General features: G+C 52.8%; 1 protein-coding gene across 2 annotated transcripts in view; it reads right to left on the bottom strand.

Annotated features, from left to right (window-relative positions):
* The window catches only part of ATP2A3 (ATPase sarcoplasmic/endoplasmic reticulum Ca2+ transporting 3), a 59619-nt gene extending 42942 nt beyond the window's left edge, over nucleotides 1–16677 (bottom strand). For both annotated transcript variants that reach the window (XM_087751635.1, XM_087751636.1), the window contains exon 1: nucleotides 16432–16677. In XM_087751635.1, coding sequence (XP_087607761.1) covers nucleotides 16432–16549 — 118 coding nt within the window. In that variant the 5' untranslated portion in view covers nucleotides 16550–16677. The remainder of the gene's footprint in view (nucleotides 1–16431) is intronic.
* Nucleotides 16678–17900: the final 1223 nt, after the last annotated feature.

Raw genomic sequence — 17900 nt, 5'->3', positions numbered from 1 at the left:
GGCTGGCATCAGGCTATTTTAGCTGGAGGTTGATCTCCAGCTCCTGCCAACTCAAACAGGGCTGGCAGGCCGCGAGCTGGCGCCTGCAACATGGCAGGGCACGGTAATCAGGTGATGAAAAGGTAAATAAACACGGGTGCCACCCACGAGCGAGGCGGCGTGGGTACAGGCTGCCGTCCCGGGGCTCTGCGACACCCTTTGTGTCCCCAAGGAGACCCTGGCCCGCTTTCCAGGCCAAAGCAAACAAATAAAATGTGACAGAGAAGCGTTGGGGTTGCTTTAAGGAAATGTTTGAGTTTCTCCTGCTGTAACAGGATCAAAAATCCCTGGAGCAGCACAGCCCTATAGCAGCCAGCATTTCCCCATTGTGCATTGAGGCATCACATCCCACCCTGCTTTTGGGGAAACTGAGGCACAAGGTGACGCTCTCCCAGGCCAGCACACAGCAAAACAAACCCTGGTGCGCACTCAGACCCAGCGTGTGACCCACAACAGCAAACATCTTGCAAGGTGAACACTGAAATACCATTTTCCCCACCATTTCAGGAGCTTCCCTAGGATAAAACCAGATTTCCCTTATGGGAAACACTTCTGACACCAAGTAATGCAGGAAGGGTAACGGCATGGTGCCCACTATGGGGGATAACAGGGAGCATCATGCCTGGGTCCAGCTTTCTGCTCCAAATAATCTCCTTCAAGCCTTATTTCTATGTTGTAAACTAATTTCTTTTTTCCGCATGCAGGGAAGGGGAAATGGACAGGCAAAACGAGGGACGCATCTAATTCCTGGACTTTGCCGACAGGCAGGAAAAAGGGTCCAAGAAAGTAGTGAAAAGAGTAAGAAAACCTCTAAAATACCACCAGCTGGGACAGCAGCCCCCCTCCCATGACATAAAGCAGGAACCCAGGCAGGGCTGCTCTGGGATCCTTCCGCCGTCCCACAAGGCACAGGGCAGAATAAATTGTTATTTTAACTGGCTGCCTTTCCCAGGGCTGGCTGTGCTGGAAGGATCCCGTCCCAGAGGGATGTCTGCTCTGCTTCATCCCCAGTGACAGCCGGCACCACCGCACATCCCCGGCGCTCCGCAAAACTGCCGGATTGCACAACTGGGAAAGGCTTTGCCGGGTTGTTTGAAAGCACGCTCAGCCCATCACCTGCTTGGTGTAAATCCTGCCTGGGGATGGAGGTGTGAAGCTGCTCATCACCTTGCACAGTCTCACTTGAGCTGCAGAAGTGTAAAAAACCAGCGCTTGCAAATGAATCCCAGGTGTTTTAGCATTATCTGGGAAGACAAACACTCAAAGCCTAATGGTGCTAATGCTACCCGACGTTCACAGAGGACAAAGCGTAGTTATCTACTTGTCTCAGCTGTGTATTACTTAAATTAACCCACACAGCTTTGCTTTTATGTGCAGCTTCACGCCTGAGTTTCCTGAACGCTGCTGCATCCCTGGAGACCGTCCTGCACCTCGCATCTCGCCCAGGCTCCGACCATGCGCAGGGCAGGATGTGGCTCCGCTCGGGAAGAGCGGGACCTTCAGGGTGCAGCTAAAGGAGCTTTCTGAGGTTGCTTCAGCTCCTGCAGAACAAGCTGGGCTTTGGCCGAGGTGTCACCCTCTACCCGCCCTGGCACCCCTTTGCTTGCTGAAGTTCAGCCTGGCTGGAGGGGAAGCTGGACCCACGGACACCATGTGCTATTGCACCAAGATGGGTAGCTAAGCACACCACAGAGCTGAATTAGCCGATTACCAAAAAAACCCCATACATTAAAACTCCCAGCAGCCATCCATCCGAATCACAGCAGGACAGGGTGCTGTCCTGGGGCACCCCCATCACAGGGGGACTCGCCAGCCCCGACCGCAGCGAGAGGGGCCGAGGCGAAGGCAAGGGCAGGGCTGGCAGAGCAGCAGCTGGGTTGGCCCGCAGGGAGCGGGCAGAGCAGCAGCTCGCACACCCCAACCGCCCACGCACGGAAATCGCATCCCCGGGCAGGCGCAGCTGCAGCGGGCGCGTGTGCGGCACGTGAGCCCGCCGGGCTGCAGCAACCGGCGTCTCCAGCTGCACTGAGTGCCTGTGACCCAAGGAAAACAGCAATTAACTGTGCATTAAAAAGCACCTCGCGGCTGCAGGCACGGCACTGGGAACATCCTGGGAACATCCCCATCCTCGTGCCGGCCGGCCGCGGCTGACCTCTGCTTTGCACCACAACCCGCTCGCTCCCAGAGGATCTGGCTCTTCCCCGTGTCCTCCATCATCGCCAAGGAGCTGGTCCCAAAGCCACAGGTGCTGTTCCTCCTGTGTCTTTCCCTCCTGAGCGAAGGCGGTGGTGGCCCTGGGTGTGCCATGGGTGGGGGAAGCACCTCTGGCCCCCAGCACCTTATTTGCTTACCGCCTCGCAGCTGCTTTTTCCTGTGCGCCAGGCAAGTTTTGGTTACGCTGGCTGCCCGCGACAGTCGCTCGCTTGGGGCCGCTTCAAAAGGCGGCAGGAAGATAAAAGGAACAAGATACAACCCTCCCTCCCATGGCAAACACCGGCGGTTTGCTGTTCCTGTAACTCCCCAGCGTTCATCCCTGCTCAAGCCCTGCCCCGTGCTTTGCAAAAGCCCAGTGTCCCTCCTGGCTGGGAGATCCACAGCTCCAAAAATAAGGAAATTTGGGGCCAGAGGAAGCACTGGGGATGGCAGCAGCCTGGGGTGGGCGAGCGCTGGTGGGGCAGCACACAAGGATGGTTAACAGAGATTTAAGGAGCAGAAGTCTCCTTGCTGTTTTCCAGGTGAAAAAAGTGATGTGTGTGAAATGATCCAACCGGTTTTCTGGCACCTGGACATAGTAAATGGCTGGCAACAACATGAGCACCAAAAATTTCTGGTTTGGGTTGCAGGGCTTCCCACGGCAGCTGGGGCTCTAGACCGACTGCTCACCCTACCCTCACACTGCTCTTCCAAACCCACCGGTACTGAACCCAGCCCAACGCCATCAGTCCCTCCAGGATGGGGACAGGGTCCCAGGGGAGAACGGGTGCATTCGGGCACCCGCAGCCCCACTGCTGTGCTCAGAAGGGAGAAGCTGAAAGGCTCATTTGTTCCTTTTCTGGCCAGCTAAGCTTATCTCTGCAGGTCAGGGAATTGGAAACACAGTTATCCTGGATGTGCTCCTCAACAGCAGCGAAGCACTGTGCAAACCCGGCCCCGCAGTATCTCCTCTTCCCCAGAAAATCAGCGCATCCCCCGGCTGAAGGATAAGCCACCACCACCGCATCCCGCTGTCCAGGTAGAGAGAAACAGGGATGGAGGTGGGAGTGCGGCATTGGGCCGATGGTCCAAGGAGCTGTGTGAAATAAGAAAAAACCTGCCCATCCCACCCCAAACTTCCCTTCCTTTATCCTTGGAAATGGCTCATCCTCAAAACATCAGATAGCACAAGCTTCCCTCCACCATGGTGCAGGGCGTCCCAGCGTGGGGCCACGAAGCCCAGCCGGCACCAAGCATCCTCCTCCCGTGCCACGGCAAAAAGCAAATTGCTTCCCTGTTGATAATCCACATCCTTTCTTAATGCTATGAAAATAAGGGGAGAAGATTTTGCCCATTTTGCCCCAAAAAATGAGCCACCAGGTAGGCTTGCAGCTCTGGTACCCACACGGCATTTGCAAGAATAAAGTCTTGGGGAAATGGAGCTGTAGGTGGTGGCCTGGCCCCCCATCCCTGTCCCCATCGGCACCCACAGCGGATCCCAGGGCTCGTTTTGGGAGTGGGCGGGAGCGGGGCGGAGGAAACCCGCGGCTCCAGCCTGGGATGGATTATGTGAGCAAACTAAAAGCAGCGGTTTGTTCCCTCCTGCACCAACGCAGTGGAAAGAATTTCCAGCTCCGGCTCCCGGGTGGAAAAGCTAAAAATCTGTGTTTAAATAGTAACAGGTTTTGGAAAATGAAAAAGAAAAAAAAAAAAAAAAAAAACCACCACAGGAGCTTGAATAAAATAAAGTTTAAGCTGAGGTGGGCTTTTTTTTAGTTTTGGGGGGGTGTTGGGGTTTTTTTTAGCTTCTCCTTATCTCTGCTTCAAGCAGACCCTTCCATAACCTCGGGGAAAGGAGAGGGAGCGACTCTGCCGTGTCTGGGAAACTTCTGCCAGAATTGCCCAGCCCACAGGGCACGCTGCAATTTCAGTATATCCTCTTCTTGCACCCTACAGATATCATTTTATTTCCTCCTTTATTGCCCTAAAACTATTTTTTCAGCTAATTTCCCATTGATACCCCACCCCAGTGGTAAGTGTTAAGTAAATTGGGGTTTTTTGCCCAATAATGTTTTTTCGCCCTTTAGGGCTCCACTGCAGCCTCCTGCCCTCGGCTGCTCGGCTCTCGGCTGGCCCCCGCATCACGAGCACGATGCCCAGATGCCAAACCCCTCTGACCCAGCATGGTGGCAGAAAAGAACCATCCAGGCCAAGGAAAAATGGCTACGGCGCATTCATAACCCACGACGGACCGCCACACACTGCCACAAATAGGCCACTTGCAGTGAGTCCAACACCCGGCGACAGAAAATTTAATAACATTTTCCTGGCAGCACCGAGGAACAGTTTAGGAAACCAAACACGTGGAGCTGCGGAGGTGGCGGTGCCAGGAGCCCCGGCGATGCCCCGTGCTGCCGGGTCACCTCGGCCACCCGTCCCTGCCCGGCACCGGGAAAATGTGCACGGCCCCGAGAGGCTTCAAATGTCTCAGGGGAGGAATTACAGCACTGAAAACTGGGTTGCACCTTTCAGCTGAATTCTGCAAAACTTGGGGAAGAGCAAGGTGAGACTGTGTTTAGGCTGTTTTTTTTTTTTTCCTGAAAAACAGAAAAAAAGGGATATTGGGGCTGAAAAGGCAGGTAAGAAAATGAGACTAGGATGCATTTTCAAAACACGATGCATTTGCTCCTGGAGGACAGATGCTGCTCAGCACACAGCAAAGGGCTTCTGTGGCTCGGTCGGGGGAATAGCGTCCCCCAAAACTGCCACCCCAGGGATCTGGTATGTGTTTACACTGAGTCGAGCATCTTTGATGAGGCTGTAAGCAACCACTGAGGACATCACACTTGCTTAGCATGCAAAATAAAACAATAACATAATAATAAGTAATAATTAAAATACTGAATAATAAAAAATAATAAGTAATAATAATAATTAATAATAAACGTAACTAAAGTATTCCACTAGCCAAGTGCTGCGGAAAGCCTGGGTGGCTCCTGGTCACTGCATCCAGCAGCGGCCAAGCAGCTCAGGCGCATCCCACTGGCAGCATCCCTGCTCAGAGGACGTTTCTCCCACTGCCCCGCAGGGCTCGGGGACCAGCCGGTCCCGGGGCTCTCGGCATTAAAACACTCGGTAGCCACCTCTCCAGGAGAAGGCAGGCAGGGAAGGGGTTACCTTCCTCCCCGGCATAACCCCAGCTTTTTCCCCACTGTAGGGTGCCCACCTCGGCGTGCGACACCGAACCCTCACTGCCCTCGGCGGGAGGGGAAGCACTTCAACATCCCATCCCACTCCACCTCCCGCGTTAACCTGCTGGCACAAAACAACATAAAACCTCCTCCCTTTCCCCCGAAAAGGGGCTCACTCTGCAACACTCATGGCAATTAATTTGCACATGCAATTAATTTGCTTTGCCACTTTTTTTGCTCGACATCTTGCACGTGGCAGGTTTCAGACTGAATTGTAACCGGTGTGGAGTTAACTCCCCAGACACCTGTAAGAGCCAACCCACTGAGGTTTGCAAGATGAAACTCCCCAAAAGCACAGCCTCAAACCAGTAACTTAAATTAAGAAAGAAAAAAAAGAACTACAAGATATTGCTTTTAAATCCCGGCAGCATTTTCTCCCCTTCCCTGCCAAGATGAGGAAGCTGTTCGCTCTCTCTGCTCCAAAAGCTGGTATTTCAACCGATATTTGAACTGATATTTCAATCGATCCTGCTGCCACCTGTAGCTGAGCCATAGTGTACGAGCTGGGCTGTATATTTATGGATCAGGAAAACCCGAACTTTGGGGTTTTTTTTTCCATTTGTTTTCTGGAGGAAGTGCCTCCACCATGGCAAACCTTTGTGAAATTCAAAAGTTTGAATAGCGCATCTCAACCCATCTCCCATCTGCCAGTAAATAAAATCAGGCTAATAAAACGCAGCCAGCGTATCCACAGGGTGGTGAATCCTCCGACCCCGACCCACACAGGTGCTGATGAGCTGCTTTTCAACTCAATTAACTCAAACTGAGATTATTATTATTAATTTTTTTTTTTTGCAGAACTCCTTGCCCCAGCTGACCTGGCTCCCCCCCCACACACACTTGCTTTTTCTGGTATCTGTTCTCAGAGCATGATCTATTTTCAGCAATCCTCTTGGATGGGTTTTCATGGAAAATGAAGTCTACACTGCCCTTAGTTTAGATTATATCAGAAGAAAAAAATTTCTGTAGGATAGAAAAGATCTGTTCTTCTGGATGGGAAAAAGGGGCGAGTTGCACAATTAATGTGTTTCATGGATGAACTCTCTGGGGATCACACGTCTCTGTAGTTGAAGCAGTTCCCTTCCTGGGGCGAGATATTCGGAGATCCCTGGAAACATGTGTCCCATCTCGGCTGTGTATAATATCTGTGTGCATGTCTGTAAGGATGAAATATTATATATGTATGTATAGATACCTATATACATTTATGTATAAGGATGAAATCTTTTATATATATGTGTATATACATAGATACCCATATACATTTATGTCAAAAAGGGGTGAAAAAGGGAAGAATAATTTGAATTAGGTTTCTATAGATAAAAGAGGAGCCGCAGAACTGGCCGGAGCCGGCACTGCAGAGCAGCCCCATCTCCTCCCAGGTCACTGCAGGACGCCCCTCCGGAGGGGAGCGGATCAAAGCATTACTGCTCCTCTAATGGGGTTTCCATTTGCCTGCAGGCAACAGAAGGTCCCTGACCTCCAAAGCACGCAGAAGACTGGAAAACCTGCAAAAACCCAGAGGATGCGGTGCCCTGAGGGGAACCCTCTGCGGTGGCCGGAGCGGGAGGACCAGGGACACAGCTCCATCGCTTCCCCTTTCCCACCCCGCACCGCTGAGCCAGCCTTTTTTATTTTTATTTTTTCCACTCACTCTCGACATTTTCCTTATTTTAGACCTTCTGTGGACTTGGAGGTTGCAAAATGGAAAAAGAAAAGTGCAAATGGGCAGGTGAAGGGAGGGTTATCCCGACCCCGGCTGCCCGTCTCCCCGGGACCGGTGCTGCTTGCTCAGCAAAACCCAGCTGAGCTGACATTTTACAGGGCAAATCCCTGGGGATTCGGCCATCGCCGGCTGCCGGAGGGGCCGGAGTCACTGCTCAGCTAATTGAGTTCCTCCTCGAGGATCTCTGGGCTTTCGCTCCCCACGGCGAAGTAAGCAGAAGAGAGAATCTCCCCCGCCCGCGCACCCTTCCCAAAAAATAACTGATTTTTAACTGCAAGAAATGCAAGAAAAACTGTTTCCAAACCAGAAGAAGAAAAAATAGAATAAAATTAAAGAAAACATATAATAAAGCAAATATATACCATAGAAAACACAGCCCTTGCATTTGCTCAGAGGGCAGCTCTGCAAGGACTCCAGGGATTTTCTCCAATAAGAGGGGGGAAAGAAGAAAAAAAAAAAAAAAAAAAAAAAAAAGGATTTTGGCCATCCATTCCCCCAGGGGGAGATGGACCGGCCTTGTGGACTGGTCCCAGCACAACGATAGCTTTCCCACCCAGCTCCTGGGAGCAGTACGGCCACGGCCGGTGGCTTTGCAGACCACAGGGATGTGCCGGAGGTGGTTTCACCGGGATGGAGCAAAATCCATCAGCGCCAGGGCTGCGCTCGGCATCAGTCCCCCACCACTCCTGCAGCCACCCAGACAAGGACGCCCAACACAACCCTGCCCTTCGGTCTGAATTAACTCACATCCCTTCCCCGCCTCCCCCCGACCGCTGGTTTAAAATACACATAGTGGCTAAATAGCAGGAAACACCCAAAGCAAAAATACCGCGGACAGGAACCCAGGGGCACAGGGGACACACAAGAGCAAGAAGCGGATTTCCTCCCCAAAACATCGCACCTCCGATGCTGATGGTGACCCTGCCACGCGGCCGGGCCGGGCCACCAGCGTGGTGTCACTCATCCTCGAGTGCCTTCACCCTTCAGCCCTCCAGAGCCCTAGATGGGCTCGGACCTGTTAGATCTCAATAGGGAATAAACATCTTTTTATTGTCTGTGTTTTGCTTCCTCTCCATAAAGGGATCCTTTATCCAAAGGCGTCCACAGTGACTTGCAAATGTTAGTGTGTGTGTGGGGAAATATTATATATATACATTAAAAATATATATATTTATATATATATAATTTTTTAATATATAAATCTCAAATGGGATAGAGATACATAATCTCAAATGGGAGAGAGATACATATATATAAAATCTCAAATGGGTTTACGTGGGAGCACAGGTGGCGAAGCCACGACCTCTACCAGCACATCCAGCAGGTTGCTGAACATTTAAATTTTAGGAGGATTTTGATGATCAGAGCGGAGACACCTGCACTTAAGGGTACTATAGGTCTAGACTTCAAAAAGAGGTACAAAAATTCAGATTTCAGCCGCCACGGGTCACAAAGAGATGCCATTGTGTGCCCTGAAGATGCCTGCTGCCTGGGGACGCATGGGACCAGGAGGTGCACGGGCACGGACCCCGTCCCAGGAGGGAGACGGGACTGCTACCAAACCACAGCCTGACCTTGGACTTACCACCTCTGTGGCTGAGAAAGAGAAAAAGCTATTACAGAGTGATAATGAGCAGCCAAACCTCAAAAACTGGGAAGTTCCCACAAAAAACCAGCAAATACTAGTTATAGACATGAGGTTAATTGCTAGCAAGGATTAATTCAACTTCTCTTCAACAGAGCAACACTTTGGATTCAAATCCGACCCTCCTTTCATGAGACAACTGGCTCAACTCCGGCAAGTCACCCACCTTGGAAAAGACCCATTAGCACTAATTGCGTTAATCCTAGCAGGAATAACGAGTCTCCTGTCCCAGCATTGCTCATCACCACCCGCGCCGTCATTGCTCAGACGCTGGTGGAGCAGGCAGCTGCCTGCAGCCCTGCCTGTGAGGGGTTAACCGCCCACGGAGGAGCCTCTGGCGCACGCTCACGTCATGGAAATACTCAAGTAACCACAGTTTTCTCTATTGCTTTTTTGGCTCTGGTTCTTCAACATTTCTACACTTCCAGCCCAGATCTCTGCTACCTGTTTTCCAGCAAGGTAATTGGTACAGACAGCAGCTCGACCGAGCAGTCGGTAATTTTTTTTTTAATATAGGTTACTATTATACTTTCTACCTCCAATACTACCAACACGGAGATATAAAAAATGATCATGAGTCACAATACTGGCAAAAAAAAAAATATCAGATGCACAATAATAAATGGAGGTGGGATGGGGGGTTGGTGCTTTCTAGGTTTTGCTGGGTATTAATATTGCACTGGGTTGGACTGAGCCCCAGGCAGCTCTGCCCTGCTGCTGCCTGCCCACCCAGCCCACCCACAGCGGCCGTGGGCCCCTCTCCTCCATTCCTCTCACCTTCCCCAGTCCTCCCAGTCTCCCCAGCATCAGATGTTTCTCCTGCCTGAGGTGTACTGACTGCCCAGGAGGGGCTGCCTTTGTTGCCTTCACTCCATCTGAGATGCAATAGGAGGTCATCCATGAGTGCTATGTGACAACCGGGGGAAGGGGACAAAAAAAAAGGGGGGAAAAAAGAAAGAAAAGATAAAAAAGCGAGCAGAAACCCCCATCCCTCTCCTGATAATCACAACCTGCCTTAATATTTCCACCCTGTAATTGAAACCGTGAGTGCCAGCAATGCTCCTGGAAAACATCAGCCCAGCGGCTTGGCTCCCGGTCCCCATCCTGCTCCCAAGCGCCGCCCCCTCCGGACCACTCTGCCAGCCAGTTACTGAACTAACCCACAGCAAACCAGCCAGCCCAGGAGACAACGTCCTCCTCTTCACACCACCACGGGTTGCAATTAGCAGAGCAAGCCAACGGGCCGGGCAGGGAGCGCTGCCCCACGTGCCAGAGCTGCCCAACGCCCTAACGGGCTTTTCCAGGGGGAAAAAATTAAATTGGTGGCTTAGAGCATCCTTGCGCAACGTCAGCACCTGGACGCTTGGCCTTACCTGCCGACAGAGGTTTGCCATTCTGCTTTTACTGCCCTAATTTGCCATGGAGTACGGCTTAGGCGTTGCTCATAACTTCTTAATACTCCTTTTACCAGCCCTAAAAACATTAACAGGGATGGGGCACCCACTGACTCACTGGGCGAGCTCAATGAGCCACAAGAACGATTTTGTGGCTGGTCTGGACACGGTGATGCCTCGCAGGGAGGAGCCCCTTCTCCAGGAGCGGGGCTGGACCAGCTGGCCAAAAGGCACAGGGTGCAAACACTCAACACCTGGCTCATGGTTTACAAAGAATAACACTAAAAAAACATTTTGGACAGGCATCAGCATCCCAACCGCCTCTGCAAATGCTGCACATAGGAGAAAAATCAAAGCTGGCTCCTCCAGAGGTTTGAGTATATGAAAAAGCATCAAATAACGTCATTTTTCAGGACCAGGAAAATGAAAGCATCTCAGGGTTGCATCCAGCCCTGAGAGGTTTCTGATGCCTTTTGATAACCAGTTAAGATCCCCGCTGCAGATTGCGGGGAGGCAATGGGAACACCGCTCTTGGGGGGGGGGGGGGGGGGGGGGTCATGCACCCCGCCATAGCTCTCGAATGCTGCACAGGGTGGCTGTCACCACCAGAAAATAACAACCATCTGCTTTAAATTGCCCAAAGTTGCCCATGCTCAGCCCTGCTTCACACCAGCAGCTGCAATTTTGGGTACTGGGCAGGGATGTCCCGCGGGGGCCCGTGCCAGAAGCTTTGCCTGGGCTGTGGATGTACCAGGACAGACCCGACCTGCAGGACAGGGGGCATTTAGCAGCAGCCAGGAGCCTCCTGCTCCCACCATCCCATTTGCAGGAGGAGATCAAATGCAGAGTGAAAACGCAGCAACTTGGATGCTTCTCAAATTAAAATTCTCCTTGGTAGGAAGAAAGCAAAAGCAACACCAGGCATCAGGTGATGCTTTTTATTCAAGAAAAATGGTTTTGAGGAGAAACTTTAAAAAGAAAAAAAAAAAACACCAAACAAACATACTTGCAACATGAATATCAATAGTATTTTTCAGAGATTTACCCTGGAGGGATATGACCATAGAAATGCTACTCAATAGCTTAAAATCAGATCTGGCAATTGGAGAAGGCTTGAAACACACAGAACGCCCAACGCCACCGAAAAGGCAAAGAGCGACCAGCCACGCGGCTGCGTGGCGATGGCGAAGACTGCACCAGGCGGGCAAAAACGCTCAGCTCCAGGAGGAAGGTCAAAATAGGCACCTGAAATACTGGGGAAGAGGATTAGGCTGGGGGACGAGGGATATTCTGCTGGTTTTGGAGGACCCGCTCCAGCCCCTTTCTGGAAATGGTGCATCTCAAGCCAGCATCCAGGCACCCACAGTGCATCCGACTCCTCCCAAATCAGCATTTCATAGCAGCAGCTCCACCACCCCCAGCTTTAAAACCAGCAATGAAATAAAAATATTAATGAAATAACAGTTGCGCAATAGGGGAGGCCAACCCCAGGGGTACGCACGAGACCTGCACGCAAAATCCCTTCCCCCCCAGCCTCTCCTCACCCTGGAAATTTTCCCTCCCTGCATCCTGCAGCATTTTAAGAGCAGACATCAGTTTTTCTGAACACTGCTCTTTATTCACAATTTTTTTTCAAAGGTAGGTACGAAAGCAGGGAACCTCAGAGGACAGCGCAGGGATGAAAATCCCGTTTCCTCTTGTCCAATTAGGAAAATTTTGTGTAGTCTCTCCCCAAATTTGAAGGCGCTCGCAAGCTTTCAGTGCCTCAGCATTTCTCCTAAGGGAAAGGATTTGGAGGAGGAGAAAAAAAAACCCCGTAGCATGTTTATGAATCAGACTGTTAAGCGTGTGTTTCGGGGGTGGAAAAGGTGGGCGATGCGCAGAGGAACAAAGAGCAGAGTTAGATGAGTCAGAAAATGCTGCTTTTCCTCTCCTTACCGGCATCTCAAATATTTCAGCGTGAAATAGAAATTTTATTTCTTTTTTTTTTTTTTTTTTTTTATTATTGTCAAGAGAGAGTTGGAGCGTAACCTTGGCTGGTTAGCAACCGCCGGCAGCTAATCCGACATTAAGAAATGCACCGCAATTAGAGTACACACAGGGGTGTGTGCATGCACACGCGTGTGCCGATGGATGTATATACACAGGCACGCGCAGCCCCGGGAATAGACTGGGAAAAGGAGGGAAATAAATGACATTTCAGTGGGTTTTGCTGCTGCTTCTAGCAAAGCAGGGGCTTGGGTGTGTGCTCACGCCGAAGAGCAGAGAGCTCCTCGTGAATGAGTCTCGGTAGGGTTCGGGAGAGTGGCAACACGTCACAGGCTGGATTTGGGCTTGGGGATGCCACCTCCTCCTGCCCAGGCAGGCTCAGGCACACACGTGCAAAAATACACACAAGGGCTCCCAGGTCCTGAAATAAAGCTTACAGAGACATAGAGAGGTGCGTTACAAAGGAAAAGCCAATTGACTGGTGGGCTTTGAGCTCGCACAGTGCTGAAGCTGGCTTGAATAACGTTTAAATAGTCAGCACGTAAATACTGTTATCGTTGCACCTTGCAGCGAGGCGTGGGAGGTTTTGAAGAGCATCGGGTACCACGCTGGGGGTCAGCCCCAGGGGCGGCAAGGGTAAAGGAGGGGATGGGCAAGACCCCGAGGACGGCCGATGGGCAGGGTCTGATCCCACCCGGCGGCGTTTCCAACCACAGACGGCAGCAGGGCTTTTGCTTCGGAGCCAGAAGAGATTAAATACAAGAAGAGATAAATGCCCCTATGCTGCAAACAGCCGAGCACTTGACTCCACTGACATTCACAGTCCATTTAGGTTACTGATGAAGCAAATAAAATTCTGCATATGCATTAACGCTGGCAATATCCTGCCTGAAATGTATGCTCATTTACACATGGAAATCCATTTAGATGAGAGAAATCGGAGCTATATTTAAAACAGAAAATCACTTGACTGTCCGCGGGGCAACTCCTGTTTACATCTGTCATTCCTTGGCAAAACCAAAATCATTGCAAGGTGAACTGTGCCCCTGGTTTTACACTTCGGAAGAAAAATGTTTGCACCCCTGCATCCTCCTGCTCAGTCTATTATAAAGTGAGATGAGCATTGTTTACTTTTATATTTTTATTTTTTGAAGCGTTGTTAAAAGCAACCTGTGGAGCTCGGTGCTGGTGGATGGGAGGGGGCACAGGGGAGCGTCCGCCCAGCACACACGGAGCGTCGCGAAGCGTTTATTAGTTAAAATTGGCTTTGGAGATTCAGGAGCCTTTTGAGAATTGCCGTGGTGAGACCTAAATGTTCTGCAGCTTCTCCAGCTTCCTTGGCAAATGAAATGGCCATGCTGACAGCGCCGATGACAGATCTGAAACTAGAACAAGAGCTCTTCCTAACGGAGAAATATCTTCTTCCAGTCCAGTAATCTCTATCTCACTGCCTGGCTGCCAAGCCACGAACTGAAGATATTAAATAATCAGTATTGCTCTCTCTTTCCTCCTGCAAATGTGAATGTGAGCGCTGGAACTGAAAAAAGCAATTTTAGGCTCCAAAAGAATACCTCCTCCAAAAAATATATATATTTTTAATATAAAGCATGCCAATGGCCACTGCTTCTCACTTAGCGTTGGAGCTCGTTGCAGCCAGTATTTTTGAAATGCAACAACACAATAAAAAAAAAGCGGACAGCAGCTCTCTAAAGTACGTCGGGCGGCAGTTTTTAAGAAAGATGATGTATTTTAGATTGTGATTCACAACCACACTGGCAGTTTGATTTCAGGTTTAGAAGGAAATGAATGAATGCGAGACAGGAGAGTGTGAAAATGAAACTAGCTGGAGCTGAAGGTCTGCTCTGAGCTTCAAGCCACGCAAGATTTGAATTTTCTTCCCCCTTCTGCACAAGCTCAAGCGAGTCGCCAAACTGCCCTGCACTTCCGCTGCCGGAGCTTAATTTAAGCCTAAATTAAAATGCAATTTAATACAGGCCATCTTCAAGACCTGTGCTCGGGAGCAAGCCCAGCTCGCTGTCCCACCCTGCTCCCCGCAGCAGCTCTCCCAAACGGGGCACCCAAGGGTGCCCCAGCGCAGTCGGGGAGGTCGGCTCCTGCTGCTGCCACACCACTTGCAAGTTCTTGCCATGCTAGAAAAAAGGTTATTTGCTTAATATCGAGGTTTTAAACCAACCAACCAAAAAAAGCTCCAAACAAACCACACAGGGTCCCATTCCGCATGATTTTAATATGTGCTAATCTGTCCACATCTTATCCACGCCACGAGAAAAATATAAATACTGCACAAAAATTGCAAACATTCAGAATTCTTAAAAATCTTTGACCACATTTTCACTGATGGTCGCACTGCCCACGTTACTGCCCTCAGTGTCTGTGCACACCACTGTGAGCTGTGCTGTACAGGAGACGCAGAGCTCTGCTTTGAAGGCGAAAGCCATGGGACATCCCGAAGTCAGAAACTCTTGCGAATCAACAGCCTGCAAGAAACCCAGCACTGGGCTGTATGGGAAGCAAAACTGTAAAGAGAGGCAAGCGCAGAGCCATTGCTTGCAAGAGGGGGAAGGAAGAAGAAAAAAAAATAAAAAGACAAACTAATTGCCACCGCTAACCCTTTGCTTTGCACCTACATCATACGTTCGAGCTACCTTTTTCAAGGCAGAGAGCCCGGTGCCACCGAGCAGCCAACGTGCCTGACTCAACAACGATGATTCACTTGGGCAAACAGGATAAAGCCACCGTGAGCCCTGTGACGGCGATGCCTGTAGGTGACACACTGCTGCACAGCACAGACCGCCTGTACGGGCCATCATCCCCATATTCCCATGGGGCCGAGGGACGGCACAGAAACGTTGGGAGCAATTATACCTTGAAATCAGACCGGCACACCTCTTTGTTAAGGACGCGTTTTGCATTCAGCCCCCCGAAGAAGAGCGATCGCTCCCCCCTGGCTGACCAGATGGGTCCCCAGCTGCCCTCTCCCAAAACCAGGTCAGACAAGGGCAGGTGTGACGCTCCACTGCTTACACCTGGTGCGGAGCGCTCCATCGTGAGAGCTCCCGAGTCCAGTCCTGACCACACCGACTCAGGGAACGGAGCAGAAGCTGCCCGGTACGGGGAGTGCTGGCGGGAAGGGGGACCCCGAGCAGAGCCCAGCAGGCAGGACTGCTGCTCCCAGGGCTCGTCTGGAGGAGGCACAGCCCTCCGATCCACCTAACACAGCCCTCCCAACGAATAGAGATGCAGACAGCAATCCTGCCAGCATCTACCCGGGCTTTCCTTAGCCTCATCTATGAGAATTAAGCAAAAAGCAGATGCAACAAGCGCCAACCCAGGAGAGAGTTTACACACTTATCTCCTTGCACAACTTTGAGAAAGGACTTGGTGCTCCAAAGCACTGGAGCAAATTCACCCTAAACCCCTCCTGTTTCCGTCTGCAGAGTTAACGACCTACAGCTACAGCCTGGACAATCAAAATCACTATTTATCCGGGTAGGTTCGGGCACCCCAGCAAGTCCCTCCCACGCGCACTGAGCACTTATAAAACACGAGTTTAAAAATTCCCCTTATCAAACCCAAGAAGATGCCCAGCTGCTCAAAGAGGGTTCCCCGGGTCGCAGCGAAGCCGCCACACGTCCCGTCACCCTATCTCCCCCTGCCACCCCTTCCTCTTCCCCAGCAGCACCCAGGGCCCAGCCAGGGCCGTGGCGGGCCAGGAGCGGGGTCCCCCCGCCGCGACACCCCTCGCCTCGGTTTTGGGGCTTCCCTCCTTCACCCACAGGCAATGGGGGAACTTCCCCCTCTCTCTCCCGGCGACACAGCCGTGTCCCTCTCCGCTTTCAGCCGCTCCACCAAAGGAATTAATACCCCGCTAATTGCCAGTGCTGCCCGGCCACCCGTACTCCCACTAATGAGCCCTTAATGAAGCCGGCAAATAGTCCCTTCATCAACAGGTGTCCGGCGGCAACTCCCCACGGCTCCTCCGCAACCCCCGGGGCGGGGGGATGCTCCGGGGGGCCCCCAGGGCAGCACCCCGGCCCTTCCCGGTCCCGGCAGGGAGGAAGGTCCCGACGAAGGGTCCCAGCCGCCGCCGGTGTCCCGCTGGGGCCGCCCCCGCCGCCGCGCCGGCTCCCCCAGCCCCTCCCGTCCCCGCCGGCAGCACCCCGCCGTACTGACCATTGGGGCCGTACTTCTCCCGGCTGCGGCGGACCTGCTCCGGGCTGAGCCCGCAGCTCTCCGTTACACCGAAACGGCGGAGGACGTCGAGCACCGGGAGGCTGTGCGCCGCCTCCATGCCCCGGCGGCGGTCCGGGCCGGGGATGCTCGGGGGGGCACGGAGGGCACACGGGGCACCGCTCGCACGCCGCTGCCTCGGCACCTCTCCGCCCGCCGCGGGAAGGGGCGCCCCGCCGCCGGGCCCGCCTCCTCCGGGCGGCACCGCCCTGCCCGCCGCTTCCCCCGCCTCCCCCGGGGCCGCCGCGCCCAGCGCCGCCCCCCGCGGGGCAGCCCCGGGGACCGCGCCGGGCTCCGGCACCCCCGGCTCCGGCACCCCCCGGTCTCCGGCACCCCCGGCTCCGGCAGCCCCCGGCTCCGCCACCTCCCGGGCTCCGCCACCCGCCCCTTTGCAGCCCATTTCTCCCCCCCCCTCCCCCCTTCCCCCTTTATAGTATTTTTAAAATTATTCCCAAACTTCTCGGAAGTGATGCTGGCGGGCAGGGAAATCCTCCCGCCGAAAGGGAAACAGCCCCAGGTCGCTGGGTCAGGTGCCGGGGATATGGGAAGGGGTCGCTCAGCCCCTGCCCGGCCAAAGCGTGGGCTGTGCGGGGAGAGGGGGTCCCCTCCATCAAGCCCCAACCCCGCTCCTCCCGTCCAGGTCCGTGTCCGTCTTCCTCTGCGGGATCAGGGGCAGTGTCTGATGGCAGCGGGAGCCCTGGAATTACAAATCGCTGCCTGACACTTGTTAAAACCATCACCAACGGTGTCCCCATCGATGCGCCGTATCTGGAGAGAGGCAGCTGTGCTGCGCCGCCTTCGTCTTTTGAAATGTGAAATGTAAAATATCACCGCAGGGAGACGCAGGAAGGCATCAAGGCACCTTGCACATGGTAAAACCTGAGCATCAGTCTCACGGCGCGTGTCCCGTGCATCCCAGGGCATCACGCTTCACACCGCTTAGCTCTCCTCGTCCCCACGGCACAAGGCAGCGCATCCGTATTCGAGGGAAGAGGCTCATTCTGGAGGCACCTGTGTGTTTACAGCGATTCAGCACGGGCTGGCCTTGACCCCCCTCGCCGCCCTGTTTAACCAGGTCCCCGTCCCCTTCCTGCTGGGCTCAGGAGGGGCCAGCGCCCCGGTTACACAACACAAGCGCTTTACATCACTGTTTTGCAACACTTGCTCACAACGGGCTACTTAAATGACTGTTTCTAGCAGCAAAATGACTGTTTCTAGCAAATCCCCCATGCAGCAGAGACCAGCAGCAGCAACCCTGGTCTGGAAAAGGAGGGTTGCCCCCAAAATCCAGGGGTGCAACCCAGCTAAGGGTAACGACCACCCCCCATCTGCAGGACTTTTCCACATAGTGCGTCTAACGGGGCTCTTCACTCGAGCAGTTTTTCTGTGAGCCGGCTAAAACCCGCTCCCAG

Source organism: Nipponia nippon, unplaced genomic scaffold (assembly GCF_047370975.1).
Source record: "Nipponia nippon isolate SJK-2023a ecotype South Korea unplaced genomic scaffold, ASM4737097v1 scaffold_15, whole genome shotgun sequence".
NCBI classification, from domain to species: Eukaryota; Metazoa; Chordata; class Aves; order Pelecaniformes; family Threskiornithidae; genus Nipponia; species Nipponia nippon.
Note: the sequence above shows the minus strand (reverse complement) of the source record. Positions and strands in the feature narration are given on the sequence as shown.